Source organism: Gobio gobio (genome assembly GCF_949357685.1).
Source record: "Gobio gobio genome assembly, chromosome: 7".
NCBI classification, from domain to species: Eukaryota; Metazoa; Chordata; class Actinopteri; order Cypriniformes; family Gobionidae; genus Gobio; species Gobio gobio.
In genome coordinates, this window is record NC_137103.1 from 18,639,153 (window position 1) to 18,655,053 (window position 15,901).

The 15,901-nt window shown below is 37.8% G+C and overlaps 1 protein-coding gene across 5 annotated transcripts in view; it reads right to left on the bottom strand.

Annotated features, from left to right (window-relative positions):
• Positions 1–15,901, bottom strand: part of myo1b (myosin IB) — a 96,771-nt gene that overhangs the window by 72,341 nt on the left and 8,529 nt on the right. For all 5 annotated transcript variants that reach the window (XM_079820931.1, XM_079820932.1, XM_079820929.1 and 2 more), the window contains exons 2-3: positions 13,921–14,061; positions 4,836–4,951 (exon numbers count right to left, since the gene is read on the bottom strand). In XM_079820931.1, the coding sequence (XP_079677057.1) occupies positions 4,836–4,951; positions 13,921–14,046 (242 nt within the window). In that variant the 5' untranslated portion in view covers positions 14,047–14,061. The remainder of the gene's footprint in view (positions 1–4,835; positions 4,952–13,920; positions 14,062–15,901) is intronic.

The window sequence follows — 15,901 nt, forward strand, 5'->3', positions numbered from 1 at the left end:
TTTTTCAACAAACCATTTTATAGATGCGTCAATCAGATTGGAGATTACCCACGGTGCAAGTGCGTGCCGAACCGTGGGTGGAGAACGATGTTCGATTTTTAACAGAGAACCGTTACAATATAAAAATGTTAATTACTAAAACCTTTAAATATATATAAAAAAAATGCTACACAGACACTTCTGTGAACATTTTTGAGTGATGAGACAAATCGATCAAACAATTAATTGAAACAGGACTTACTGTCATACTAACAAGTCACGAAACAAGGAAGGACTGCAAAATGAATCAATAAAATACAAGGCAAATCAATATCAATGCCATATTCACAATGTTGCTTAAATTTGTGATGCTTTTGTTGGATATGAAATTTAACAATAATGATACAGCAAAATCATAACCCAATCCTATACCATGAAATTATAGAACTGGATTTCACAAAATAATATCTTCCCATTCCTGCTCCAGTCTTCTCTGAGCTGTCAGATTGCTCTGTTAATTAGACCTCTTGTGAGGGCACATAGCTCTCGTTAGGATATAGAGGCAACCAGCAGATGTTTGTCACCTCCAGAGAGCGTCTTTAAGCTCGCTACCATTTGCGGTGATTAGTGAGCATGGTGGTCTCACCCACTTAATTGTCTCTATGGCTCGACCACCAATGAAGCTCATCTACAAGTTCCAACAAACCCCTAATGTAAAGAAAACCTAGAGATAATACCTTTACAATTGATTTGCTAACTTAAGAGATTTCTTGCAACTGGACACGGTGGGCATATGAGCTCTCAATGGCCCATCTGCACACTCTGTTCTCTTCCAAAAACACTTTGTAGTTATACATAATTCAAAATCAGCAGTGATAATGTGGTCTTAACACAGTGGAGTCATCGCATGGCTCTGCCCAGGTGATATAATTTACAGATAGCTTAAAAAAATATATAACCCAAGATTTAAGTGTGCAAGGAATTTAATGTGGACTTGCAGATTATCTTCTAGAGATTAATCCTGTTTTTATTTAATTTCATCGGGTTCTTCAGCTAACAGAATGGCCTGTCAAGCTGCTAAGTTTGTACTTGCCTTTGGAAAAGATCATTCAGCTTTGACCGAGTGCCCTGAACTCTAGGAAAGCTAGTGATAGCTTTTAGATTTTAGTGAGATAAACTTGTTGTTTGTGCATGATTAGATGAAGATCCTAGGGTTTACATACCACAGTGGATGAAGAGCAATCATATCACATGCAGTATCACGATACAGCAAATACACACAACTGACCATATAAACCCCAACAGTCATGAATAGCTGTTAAAATTGTTGAGGGCTACGTGACCTCTTTGTGGATATGGAAATATGATTTGGGAAGGACAACTTCCAAACCATAGTCATAGTCTCATGTTACAAAAGATCTACCACAATAACCCCAAGCAGATGGCCTGACTTGGAGATTAATTAGATATAATTATGGAGTCTTTTACAAAGACCTCACTTGAAGAACTTCACAGTTTTTTAGGAGGACCTAATTAAAAGATACCTTAATCCAAACCTCTCATCCAAGATAAGAATGATTCTTAGGACTAAAACACACTATACCCAGGGTGTCCAGTCCTGATCCTTGAGGGCCAATGTCCTGAAAAGTTTAGCTCCAATTTGCCTAGAAGTTTCTAGGGTTCCATCTTAAAATCACTCTCTATACCCTATGCCCTATATTCCTCAACTAGTCCACTAATAAGGGTGTCCAGTCTGGCTTCTGGAAGGCCAGTGTCCTTAAGAGTTTAGCTCCAACTTACCCAGCACACTTGCCTGGAAGTTCCACTAATATAGTCCACTGAATGAGCGAATAAAAACCAGTGAGCAAATTAGGACAGGAGTGGGCCAGATGTGCTTTGCTGGGTAGAGCATAAGTGCTAGTGCTTGGGTATTCTAGCAGCTAGCCGTTAAGTGTACATCGGTTGTACACTTGATATTTAGGTGCATTAAAGGGATTTAATGAGGGCACTCTATAATATCCACCATGGTTTCAGATCGCACTACAAATGACCGTCCCCTTAAATAGGCTACACTCAGACTGCAGGCAAACAGGACTCAAATCCGATTTTTTTGCTAACATCTGACTCCGATCTGATTTTCTCAGCATAAACCACTTGGAATCTGATCTTTTCAATTCCGATTTGTGGCAGTTCCATATGTGGTACTAAATCCAATACAGGTCGGATGTTTTGCAATGCGAACGCAGTCTGAACAGTCATATCAGAATTAATGCGACTTTTGTCACTGTAGAGCAACATTATTCACAACTGAACTACTCTCATGGAAGTCACTTCAAAGATTTTACATACCCTTTGTTAGAGTTGCGAAAGGTAGTCAGTGAAGGACAGTGATGTGTCAAAGCTCACAAGTATTACAGTGACAGCTCTATATACAAGCAAAACATGAGGGCTTGTATCATAACTGTTTAAAAACAGCTCTCTTTTTTCGCATCCCCGTCTTTTTATTTTATTTTACTTTACATTGCCATTGCATAAATTCGCTGGCTTCTACGGCAGCTTACAATATAAATAAACACCTAATCGCTTACTTTAATGTCCTCCGTGTTTCCTTCCATATGACAGCATGCTGTGTGATGTCTTTTATCATTCTTTTGTGCATGCTGGTCAGTTCAGGACCATGATCTGGTCGCACTGGAATCTGACATTGGCCACATTTAATACAACAATGTGAACAGCTACAAAAAACAAAACGAATCGGAGCAATAAATCAGAATTGAGAACCAAGGCTCACAGTGTTAAATGTAGACATTGCACTATATAATGGTATGGGGGCAATTTGAGAGACAGCCTAGTATCCCTGAAAACTTTGGTTGCGTCCAAAATTACGATCTATACACTATGTTAGCTGAAGAACTTTATATGAAATGTAAAAGATTATTTTATCAGTCGGAGTTTGAATGCCCCCCCAGACTATACACCTTTCCACAAGTTAAAGTCTGGCTAAATGACACTAAGCTCTTCATAATATTTCAAATGATAAAACAAGCACAGACTTGACAGAAACGTACCCAAAACCTTGAAAGTAGGGCCATTGCACTACTTCCCCTGCCTGACTGCTGTTTACAGAGGTGATGAGGTGATGATCATAAAAACAGCCCCTAACAGCCACAACAGTTTGTGCTGTTAACAGAACCGGTTACGGCCCATTGTCCCAGGACGCCTGAATGTATGAGCCCGGGAAGCCTGTAAACCCTGAGCCTTCTAAGAGGTCTGCTTCTCAGGCATGACAGGAAAAGCAGCTGCCCTGGAATGAGCTCAGAGCCTGGCTTCAGATCAGAGGAGCATCGACCCTGACATCACTGTAACAGTGCTAAGACTAAAACAATATGGAAGGATCTAAGACTGAAGGAGAACTCACATACCACAGCATACATTTACCTAAAGCAGGAGAACATGATGAGCCCAGAAACAGAAAGGTCAATTTAGAAACATGAGGAGAGCAAACAGGCGGAAGTATCAAAAGATCATTAAAAAAAGATGATCTGTACACAGCTGTTTATTTGAAATTTTCCAGGGGAGTATATAGAATGAGTAAGAAAAGCATATTGGAGCAACAATTCCATTCTCAATGGCTCTTGTTTTGAGAGTTAGATCTGGCCATGATGTTTTTAGGAGAGCAAGTGTGCATCTGCCGATCAAACAAAGCAGACTGCTTTGTTTTGATTTGGCAGTCTGGTCAGGCGGCTGGCAGCCCTCTAGAGAGACAGATGGTCATTAGCTGGAGCAGGACAGTGAGTAGCCCCTCCCCCGGCAGCAGGGCTGGACATCATGTCTCAGGGGTCGAGTGGATATAGTACACTGTTTATGCACAACTACTCCGCAAATGCACTTCTGCAAACATGACACCGCTGGGGGACTTTCATATTATTATCGATTAAGGTGCTTTATAAAAGCTACATGGCTTTCCCAACCCTGTGTATTCATGTCTGAACCGATTTTCTCAAGTTTGTGCTCTTTTGACCATAAAGGCTAAATTTTTTTTTTAAATTTAAAATCGTTGCCATAATTTATTGCTAACGGTTGATAACTTTAGTGCAAAAAACTAAAATGTAAAACAGGCAGAAACAACTGAATAGCTAATAAATTGTCTGATAAATATACAATATTGGCTCAAAATTAGGGCTGGATGATATGACGCTATTAATTTAACATTTTACCTGGATTACGATTAATGAACGATTTTGTTTTTAGCTTTTTTCTTGCCCTCATTCACTGACAAGGTTTGTACAGTAAATATACTCAACTGTTAAAGGTGGGATATTTTTTCTTTTCTAATGAAAGAGTGCATTTCTTATTTTTGTAATTTTAAAATAATTGAAGGAAACTAACTTTAAACTTTGAAATTTGAATTGAAGGAAAGTAATGTATGCTATAACTGTTGAATTTTTAAGCTACTTTTGTGATGAATCACAGGACAGCGTTGACAATGAGTTTCTGGGCTACCTTCACGTTATGTGCGAGCAACTGTCTGTCTAAGTGTTCGTGTGCCACAATATATCAGCGCATTAGTTCAATATAAATGATACACATCCAATGTTGTTGTTCTTGAATGAGGTAAAAATCACTTAAATGTTCAAACTGGCAAGCCTTTAAACACATACAATTGACAAGGACGTTGTCAAAGTGATCTTTGGGGCTGGCGTGCTGTCTGTATGTGTGTTGACTCTGTGTTTGAGTTTGCCTCCATGTTGCTTCCATGCCGCAGACTGGATTGGGGCGGAGTCAAGTGACTCTACACTAATTTTGTGTACTCGTGCAACACAGAGGTCAATGGATGAGAAGGATTCTAAACTCACATATGTGGACTGAGCTCATAGAAGTTCCTGTTGCGATACTCCTCCACCTTTTCTGCCGTGTAGATGGGAAGGGACTTGTAGGGGTTCATTGAGATCACCACACTGCCAATGTATGTCTGCGGAGGATAGTAAAAGAAGCAATGAACCACTGATCAACAAACAAGGAGAATAAAGCATGATCATTTGCTAAAATACATGAGTAATGAGTAAATACATGAATAATATGAGTAGTGACAACATAAGTGATGTCACCGCATACTGTATATGCATCGTCAAGCCAGTCATAATGAGAATAGTGATGTGAGCCTATTATGAAAATTATGGTAATTGTGAATTTGTACTTGTACTGGTATTGTGACTAGGGCTGCACGATTAATCGGGAAAAAAAATCACGATCTCGATTCAAACATAAATGCGATCTCATTTCTTAATGTTGGCGATTCACTTCCGTGTATTTCCCTCAGATCATGCTGCGTTCACGCGTTATTGGTCACAACAGAGCTTGTCACACTCACACAATAACAAAACACTAAACAATCAATCATAAATCTCCACTTCTCTCCTCTCCCTCATTGGCCATGTTTCGCTGTTACTGACGTGTAACAAGACGGCAGAGCAGACCTAAACGGAGTCAGATTTGTAGCGGTAAGAGGTAAAAATTTACCGCAAACTGTGCACGCGTGCACGGCAGAGAGGGAGAGAGAGCGAGAGACCTTGCGTGTGTGTGCTGGTGTGCACCTAATGAAGCGCATGTAAGACGGAGAGCATCCTGATTGGCTTGTTTCGGTAAGTCAAACAATCAATTGTCAGTGTGGGCGGGCTTTTATCTCTTCTCCCGAACCGAATTAATCAGTTCAGTGTATCTAGAAACTGGAGCGCCATGGCAGAGGGAGAGTGCCCCAAAAAACGAAAGTATAAAGTATAAACATAATGACAAACTTGCACGCTGTACAGTTTGTTACTGACATGTTATGGTTGAGTTAAACAAGTTTCATTTCATGTGCATATTTTTCAGGTCGGCTAGTTGCCAAGGCTACATGAAAACAACAAACTCCTTAGACCTGTTTAAAGTTGCAATGAAATATACCTCCCTGAAATGACTTTTTTCAGGTTGGGATGTCTGTAACACTGTCTTAGTACATTACGCCACGTTAAGCGCTTTCTTTGAACATTTTTTTAAAAATATTTTATTTATAGTTTTCATTTTTTACAAAAACGCAAAAACAAAATGAAACAACGAAATAAGACAACAAAAACCCTCTCTTCACAAGGCAAGATATTAAATAATCATAAAAATATAAATAAACAGTAATAAGCATATATTTACATCTAGTCTGTCTACATTTGTTGTTTCTACATTTTAATTTAATTGTAACTAATTACTTTTATTTAAAATTGATTCATTTTTTTTTAAGTTAAAGAAAAAATGAGAATCGTGTAAGAGAATCGTGATCTCAATTCCCATGGAGAAAAATCGTGATTCACATTTTAGCAAGAATCGTGCAGCCCTAATTGTGACAACCCTAAAAGCTCACTGTACTTATACTTGTCAAATCTAGTTCATCCCCTGCTGTGAGACCCATACATCAGCAAGCACATTTTCTGCCTCATTCGTATAAAGGAAGAGTGGCGGCAACAGTGTAGGGGAGAAAAGCTACAATATGCCTTCGTCTGCACGATCCAGATGGGAATTCCTGGGCATTGTTCAGACAGGCGGGGGGCCCGCAAGCAACTGAACAAGAGAACACAAACAAAAATGTTCGGAATGCCAGGAAGCATCAACAACACAAGGTGGTCAAAAATGGCCAGTATGGACAACAGTGTCTGAACTCTGAAGTAGTCTATTTCAGAAGACTCAAACAAACATTGACAAATTTATTCTAGCTTCTCTTTAAGTCTTTCTTTCCTTCTTTCTACAAACAATTTTCAACTAATGATGTTAAAAGCAAATCTCACACATCTGAGGGACCTCAGAACAATGTCTATTTCTTGCAGCCGTCTTCAACCTTTCATTACAGTGAGTGTTGCATGAGGCTTGCAGATGAATGATCAGACCTCTCCCATGGGAACACAGCCTATTGTCAAAGTGTTCACAAGAGGCATAATGAATGCCTAGATTAGGGATCGACCGATATGGATTTTTTAAGTGCCGATACCGATTTTTTTTCATCAGCCTTAGCCAATGACCGATACGGTCTGCCGATTTTCTTGAGCCGATACCGCTTTCGCTCCCTCAATTTACATCATAAAAATGACACAATGATCATGATTGATAACAATTTAAAATGTAAAAAAGGAAAATTTATTGAACTAAAAAAAATATTTAACAAATAGTAAAAACAGGTGAGGTAGAACAAGAAAAAAAAAAAAAAAAGTTCAGGTGGTGAAAATAAATTCTGAAAATAAATATAAAAGCATAAATAAAATAATTACACTATTGCACACAGTAGCAACAAGCAAGCAGCGTAATAAAGTGCACACTGACTGTACTATACTTAATTTTAAAACTATTTACAACCTATAACCAATACGTCATTTAAAGGGTTAGTTCACCCAAAAATGAAAATTCTGTCATTAATTACTTACCCTCATGTCATTCGACACCCGTAAGACCTCGGTTCATCTTCGGAACAGAAATGAAGATATTTTAGTTGAAATCTGATGGCTCTGAAAGGCTTCCATTGGCACAATGGCAAGTAGTGATGCACCGATCATGATTTTACATGGCCGATTCCGATACCGATTTTTTTCAAGAAAACTGGCCGATTCCGATACCGATTTCCGAATTTTTTTTTTTTTTTTTTTTTTTTTACACAATAAAAGAATGAAAGTATACATGAACAAGATGTTTATTTGGTATTTAACAGGCTAAATTGGCTTTTGGCTAATGAAAACAAGTCCGCAATTTGAAATTAACAAGAAATTTAATTGGAAATTAAAAGACTGAAAGGTGAAATTAAAGGCAACAACTGCATATTCTGCAATCCAAACAAAGATGTTACTTAAATCAGCATTTGTTTTTAAATTCAGTGGACAGAAAAAAAGTCTTTACCAGTGAAATTAAATAAAACCAAAGTATATAATTGTTCCAAAATGTTAAATCAAATAATGTTTAGTGCAACGAAAAAAAACTAAGAAGGTGCTTTTTAAATCAAATTAAGTCAATGTAATTAAGGTAAAATAAAAGGTAACACTTTAGAATAATGGTCATTAGTTAACATTAGTTAATGTATTAACTAACATGAACTAACCATGAGCAGTACATTTGTTACTGTATTTGTTCATCTTTGTTAGCATTAGTTAATATAAATACAGCTGTTCATGGTTTGTTCATGTTAGTTCACACTGCATTAACTAATGTTAACAAGATTTTAATAAAGCATTAGTAAATGTTGAAATTAACAATAACAAAATTAATAAACGCTTTATAAGTGCAGTTCATTATTAGTTAATGTTAAGTAATTTAGTTAACCAATACTAATGACCATTATTCTAAAGTGTTACCAAATAAAAATGATCATCCTATAGCAGGGTTTTTCCTGGGTCAAAAATGGTCTTTGGTGGTTTCTGACAGACATGGTCATCCACACACACAGTAAAAAACTCTAACTACGTGATCTGTGAGCGCAATACTGACAATACATGTAAAATAAATGCAAAGAAACTTTTGTAATTTTTGCTTATCTTATTTTGACATCTGATATTATGTATGATCTCTACCTTGATGTTTGTTTCTTTTGATCCTCATTTTTACACTATTTAATGATAATTGTTTTGGTATAATCATATCATTATTAAAAAGTAGCATAAAAAATTAATAAATAGCCTAATTTTCTACCATATACAATTGAGTAAAATTACCAGCTAGCTAACAACTTTGTTCTGGTCTCACCTCACTCCAGTCTAAACTAAATGATATTTCACTACACATTGTCAACATAAATAAGCTGAATGACTGTGGATGATTAAATTAATTCTTACTATTCACTCTTGCTGAATTGGGTAAGCACACTTGTGTTCTCATTTCAGAGGAGTTCTGAGTAAATTAATAAACTGGTTCGTTAGTTCAAGTGTTGGACGGATCAGTTGTTCTAACCAGTCGTTAAAATGATTCGGTTCAAAGCAGTCATTGGTTCGCGAATCGGACATTAGCAGACGCGTTGTGTGTGCAGATGAAGCTGAGCTGAACAAACGCTCACTATCTGCACTTGTGCAGGGCGCGGAGAGGTAGGCTCGCGCAGGAAAGCGGCTCTTCCTCAGTTCTCCAGTTTCCATTTGTAACACACTAGTGACATGTTCGTGAATGATTGCAATATAGGCGTATGTGCACGCGGGCGCACTTCCGGATAAATCGGCAGAAAAATACAAAGAAAACCGGCCGGTTGCCGATCGCGCGCTAGAAGCAAAAACCGGCCGGTTCCGGTTTTTGGCCGGTCAACCGGTGCATCCCTAATGGCAAGGTTCACTCTCAAGACCCTTAAAAGGTACTAAAGATGTCGTTACAAAGTCCATCTCACTACAGTGGTTCTAAAATAACTTTATAAATCGGCGAGAATAGTTTTTGTGCGCAAAAAAACCCTAAATAACGACTTACATAGTGATGACAATTTCAAAACAAGGCATCATGAAGCTTCGAAGCGTTATGAATCAATGAGCCGAATCATGATTCGGATCGCGTGCCAAACCGCCAAACTGCTGAAATTTGGCGATTCAAACCGCTGATTCGACTCGCTGATTCATAACGCTTCGAAGCTTCATGATGCCTTGTTTTGAAATCGTCATCACTATGCAAGTCATTATTTAGGGTTTTTTTGCACACAAAAACTATTCTCGCCGATTTATAAAGTTATTTTAGAACCACTGTAGTGAGATGGACTTTGTAACGACATCTTTAGTACCTTTTAAGGGTCTTGAGAGTGAACCGTGCCATTGTGCCAATGGAGGCCTTTCAGAGCCATCAGATTTCAACTAAAATATCTTCATTTCTGTTCCGAAGATGAACGGAGGTCTTACGGGTGTCGAAGACATGAGGGTAAGTAATTAATGACAGAATTTTCATTTTTGGGTGAACTAACCCTTTAATGGTAAGGTGCACTTAACTTAATCTCTTGTAGAGCAACACCAGCGGTAATTCAGGAAAAAATCTCCCAATGCTCCACGTGAAACTTCGGTCTTCCGACCTTTTACCATCGTGTCAATTCTCAATTGATTTTGATTAATATGCGGGAGGGAGAGCAAGACAGTTTGAAGACGGTGAGAGTGCGCGCGCGCTCTCTGCTCGTTCTCTCAGCAACACATGCGCAACAGTCAGTCTCATTACTCACCGATCAAATAAGGCTTTAGCGGGATAAAAATTCGCTTTGGCAGCGGCCAAAAAACGCAGTATGTGACGGCCGGTGTTGATTCTGTGGCGCACCACCGCGACTTAGTCTATGTGTGGGAAACACTGGAGAGAGACACACACGCCACACCACACCGGCTAAACCTCAGCCAGGTGGTCGCCGAATAAAACTCCCACAAATACCACAGAACAACGCCGGCATTACTTAATCCTATGACCAGTGTTCATAACAGCTACTGTATGCATCCGAATAGCCTACAACTTAGCTATTTGTAGCTCCCTAAATACAATGGCAAGCCGTTTTATAGACGAGGCATTCAGCATTTGCATTTTCCATTTGGACGCACAAACATGCTTAGCTAGCACATATAGAGGAACGCGTTTCCACTTTCAAAGTGTATGGCAATATTTCAACTAAGTCAAACAGTTAAAATATGCTTTGAAAGTTTAAAACTTATCGTTGTCTTGAAGAGAAGATTCCAGCACTGCTAGTGGGGGAGGGGGCAGTGCATGAACTGCAGCGTCTCCAGCAACACACAGCTGCCTGTGGACTAGAGTTTTTTATTCCCTGCCCGAGCCCGAGCCCGAGCCCCAACTTGACCCGAACCGACCCGCGGGCCGCGGCACTATCCTCGGGCCGGGCCCTTGATTGTTTGTGTTTTTGTTTTTTTATCATTACTTTATTAGCCTAATTGAGTGGGCAGAAAGCTATGCCATAATCAGAAATAATATATATTTAGAGCAAAGTAATACTACAACTAAGAAACAAATGTGTACAAAGTTGCACAAGTCAGGATTAGTCTAAAAATGCGTGTTAAACTCACAGCACACGCAGTGATGAAGCTCGTTACATCATAAAAAGAATGGCATCTACGCTAATGTTAGTCTCTCTGTTTGCCCCGAGGTTTACTGTAGTCTGTCGGATCCAGATCAGATGGTGGACCTGTGCCTAGACATGACGCAAAACGCAGCCCTGAAGTGTCGGCAGAGACCGTGTCAACTAGACTCTCCCCTGTGATGGCCTCCTTCCCTTCCCTTCCCCTCTGCACAGATAAAAACACATAAGCACATACATATTCAATCAACACGCTTGCCTATAGGCAAAACACGTACTGCTTGCGTACACGCTGTGGCCTTTTTCGCAGATTTGCCTTTTTTGGGGTTTGTGCGGGGATGGTGGTGGTTTGCGTTCTCCAGCCACCAGGTGCTGTTGCCGTGTAGATGGGCGTATGGAACGCATTGGGGGTTTTCTGCTTTAGCAGATTGTGTTGTTTAAGTGGCGCCAAATTAAATAACTAATCAGTTTTTACAAAAATAAAATAAAAAACGTATTCAAAAATTTACTTTAGCTTTTTTTCTAAAGCAAAATTAATTTCCTATTATCACTCTAAAGCAGCTTTGAAGCAAATCTGTGTTGTAAAAAGTGCTATAGAAGGTAACTTGCCCAAACTTTTGAATTGTAGTCTGACTTACACTTGATTTGGGTGGAGCACACATATAATTAAAATGAAACCTATTTCATTCCGATTCTTCTTTCACATAAACAGAAGAAGATTGGCATCTCTCCGTTCTATGAGGAATATGATAGTATCCTCCCCTTCCCAGAGGGATTTAAACACTGTCAACAATGGTGACATCGGGGACAAAAGAGATGTGACGACTATCGGTGCATTAGAACAGCACTAGGCCTGTTTAAATTCAATTGGCCCTCAAATGCATCTAAAGCTCAGTTTCCACCAAAATTACCGGAACAATTTGTTCCAGGAACTATTCAAACAATGTGGCGCTGGATGTGAAAAGGATAACTGCGTCGGGCTGAAACTAACAAAAAACACTAGCGTCGCATTGCAAGATTGGGCCCTAAATGTACAAATACACATATTCCCATTAATACATTTGTTCTTTCTTGCAGCCAATTATACTGACCAAAGTTTAATGACATCAATAAATACAAGGACCTTTGTTTCATTATTCAGCTCTTATTGCCTGTTGTATCTAAAACTGGACCCATCATAGTTTTTTTTACAGGGCATTGATTAGATAAGGAGATAACTTGTGATTTCCTTTTTAAAGTTATTATTATTGGTGAAATGTAAGTGATATGATGGACAGTGATGTAAGCTTCTTGGCATTTACATAGCTGACACAAAAGTGGAGACACTCCTAGAAAATTCATGAACCGTACAATATAAGCTTAAAGGGAAAAATTCACCCATTATTCATTAGTATTTACCCACCTTTGTGAAATTCCAAATTTGTAAGTGGTTAATTTGTTTTGATGGACACAAAATGAGATTGATGAATATTTAACTAACTATTTTTCATAGAATGATTTTGTAACAAATTGAAAAATAGTGCACAAGTTGTATGGACCACTTTTATGATGCTGTTTTGTCCGCTCTGGAGCTCAGTGAACCGTTATTGTAAGAACAAGAGCTGTGTGAAGACTTAATTCAGTTTGACAGTGACTAAATAATGATAGATTGTGGTCTACATATTTTTTTTCTGGTCAGCACAGTTCTGTGTGATTTGCAGATTAAATACAAGGCTAGAGGTTGTATTACAAACATGCTACTGGACATTGAGGGTTGTGTGGGTAGTTAAAACTCTCAATTACTGACTAAATGCACTCAACTGTTTGTGATTAATGACACAATTGTAGTCTTTTATTACTGGACAGATTATAGTTCTGCAAAATTTAAGCAAACCTTTATAAGGGTTCATTTCAATGGTGCCATACAAAATGCAAACTGGTCAGCTGGGTCAATTAAACTTGATATTTCCTGATACTGAAAGCAAATTTTCATGAGGTGTGGTGACTAACTTACCAATACCAGGTTTGTACACATTTCTACCAATAAATTTACATGACTTTTCTATGAATTTTGAGGCAAATATTCATGACCTAACGTTCCATGAAACGCCTGTGTATACATGAAAAATAAGAATAAAAATCCATGTTCAAATTTCAAATCACATCGTATCTTAACTAATTAATGACAAGCTATGTGATTGAATAGAAACATTTATTTAAATAACGCTAACACACCAGTTTGATGGTTAGATGTCTGACCCTCTAAAAAAAACTTGTAAAAAAAAAAACTTTGTAGCAATGGATTAACATACATCAATGGGAGGCAACAACATTAAATACGTAAATAAAAGTGTCCAGTAAAACAGACAGTAACCTTAAAAGGTGGCAGTGTCAGCGACAAACTTTTGAATTCGAAATTTGGTAACTAAGAACATTTTAAATCAGCTTTGCCTCCTATTTACCATTATCTCATTGGATAACCACCAATCAAAAAGATAATGTCCCTATTTGAATTCCCAAAAAAACTGTTTGTTTTTTTTACACCCAAGTATAAACTGCCAGACACTACCCCATGCCAGGGTCAAAAATTACCTTTTCCTTTAAGGGGCCCTTTGCAATTGATTTCCATCTGATAATGATTCATTAAACAACCATTTACCCATCAAATGGACCCATTTCATAGGTTGGTTGGGTGTTTTTATGCAACTGCATTCAAGACCGATTCCAAAAGAATGGGAAAGCCATGAGAGAGGGGACAGAACAATGAGAGGACTATGACTTCCCTCTATACACTCCTATTTATCTGTGCACTGGGAACGCACTCAGACTAAAATTAGATACTCTTGATTTGATGTGACTGTCTGGAGTATTAAAAGCCTAAAAATGATAATACGTCCAAAAAAAAAAGGATTAGTTTAAGCATTACTTACATAGATCTCGTTGTGATCGAATCGCTTCTTTAGATTCTCAATGAAGCTGTCTTCTGACAGGGGCTCAAGGAGGACCATATCACCCACCCCTATCATATTGTCGAGAAGTGATGTCTTCACCTCCATTTTGGACAGCACCCCCTAGAGAGAAAGTAAGGCAATTATATATCAGATAAACTTTAGGCCTTGACTGAAAAACAAAAACAAAAAAAATTGTCTGACAAATTATGTCTGGCATAAAATGCAATCCTCATTACTCATATCATTAGCTTTTACTTGGTTACACCACTAAATGGTGCTAAGGATTTTTAAAACCATGTGAAAACATCATAAATACCAAGACAACATTTCTAAAAAAAAATTGGCAGATGTATTTTCAATTGAAGATTCTCACTTTTTTGGACACCATTTTTAGTCACGGACCCATCTATCCCAGCATTCTATGCGCTCTTCTTCCACGGTGCATTTAAGCTGATGTCTGTTCATATCAATAAGACGTCACCATCAGCTTCTTGCACTTCTAAACTAAAATACTGCTAATAAATAAAGAAGTATTTGCAAAGCAGCACTTGACTGGACCGGAATGTTCAGTTCTGTTGAGGACACCATGGACACAAGATATTCCACTGGGAATTATGTAACAAAAAACCCTTGTACCAGCTGATGACCCATAGATATTCCCAAGATGTTTATGGGGTAGAGTCATCAAAATTTAGCTACTTTCTAACTAAAAGTGAATGGCAGAAGAAAAAAAAACATTTATTTAAATGTTTACTTTAAGCAAACCCCTCATTTAACATTAAATTGTGATCTCACAGTTAAACTGCTAGGGGTGGCAATTTCTCCCTTTTCTGGTCACTAATCCAGGTGCCAATCGCATTCAGGGCCTTGATACCAAGCTTTATTGAGCCCCTAAACCCCCTATGCACTGTTCAAACAAATGAGTAAAGGCAAAGTGTAGTGCTCAGCATAAAGCTCCTACGCTAGAGGAGCCTACGCTTTCACTCCTAGCTCACCCGGCGGAAAAACAAAACAAAGCACCCAGCATGCCAGTTCTAGTCAAACATCAGCAATGACAGTACCAAATGAAGGGCAGACAGTGTAATACATTGTGGTTTGTTGATAAATACATGTAATTTGCGTGCACTGATGAGCATGACTAAAAAAAAAGTTTAATGTAAATGAAAGATTAAGAGGTGAAAGCGAACAGCAGATCTTTGATAAGCATCCCAGTATTTAGGGTGGAAGTCATCAACGTTCAGATTTTGCAGCCCTGATTAAAAAAAATTTATCATCTTGCCCAATCAAATGCTCTCTCTAAAAGCAAAATGTCCCTAACCCTAACACTGTTTGCCAGCAACTAAGCAATATATAGTGCAAATTGTGGATCACAGCTGAAAAACTACACAACATTTATTTAAAAATAAATAAATAAATTCATGAGCACATTGATATGTGCCACCTATAATCCTGTTTGAACATATATACAGAAACGAAAACTCTGCTTGTCATTTCATCTTTTCTTTAGCTTTATTTTTTATAAGGTTTTTTTTCTCAATATAAAATAGTGTGGAGTACATTAATTAAAAAAAGTAATACAATTTAAAATTTGAAAAATGATACCTATTAACTAATTGACAAAAAAAAATAATACAAAATGCATAATGCACAAGTTACATGTTATATTTGATTTTTTCCCTTTGAAAACACTAAATAGCTAAACAACACTTGCTTTATAGGCAAGGGAAAAAAAGGAAAAAATACATATCTTCATACTAAATCCATATAACTAAATACACTTTTTTTTCCCCAGGCAGGATCACGATCCACGATTTTAATCACATTTTTCTTCATGTTGATTTTGACGATTATGTTGCTGAGCAGTATACACAAACTAATTATATCACCTTTTTTTTATGTAGTGATACAAGGTAACAAAATACAAAAAAGTAAAAAAAAAAAAAAAAAAAGAAGAATGACA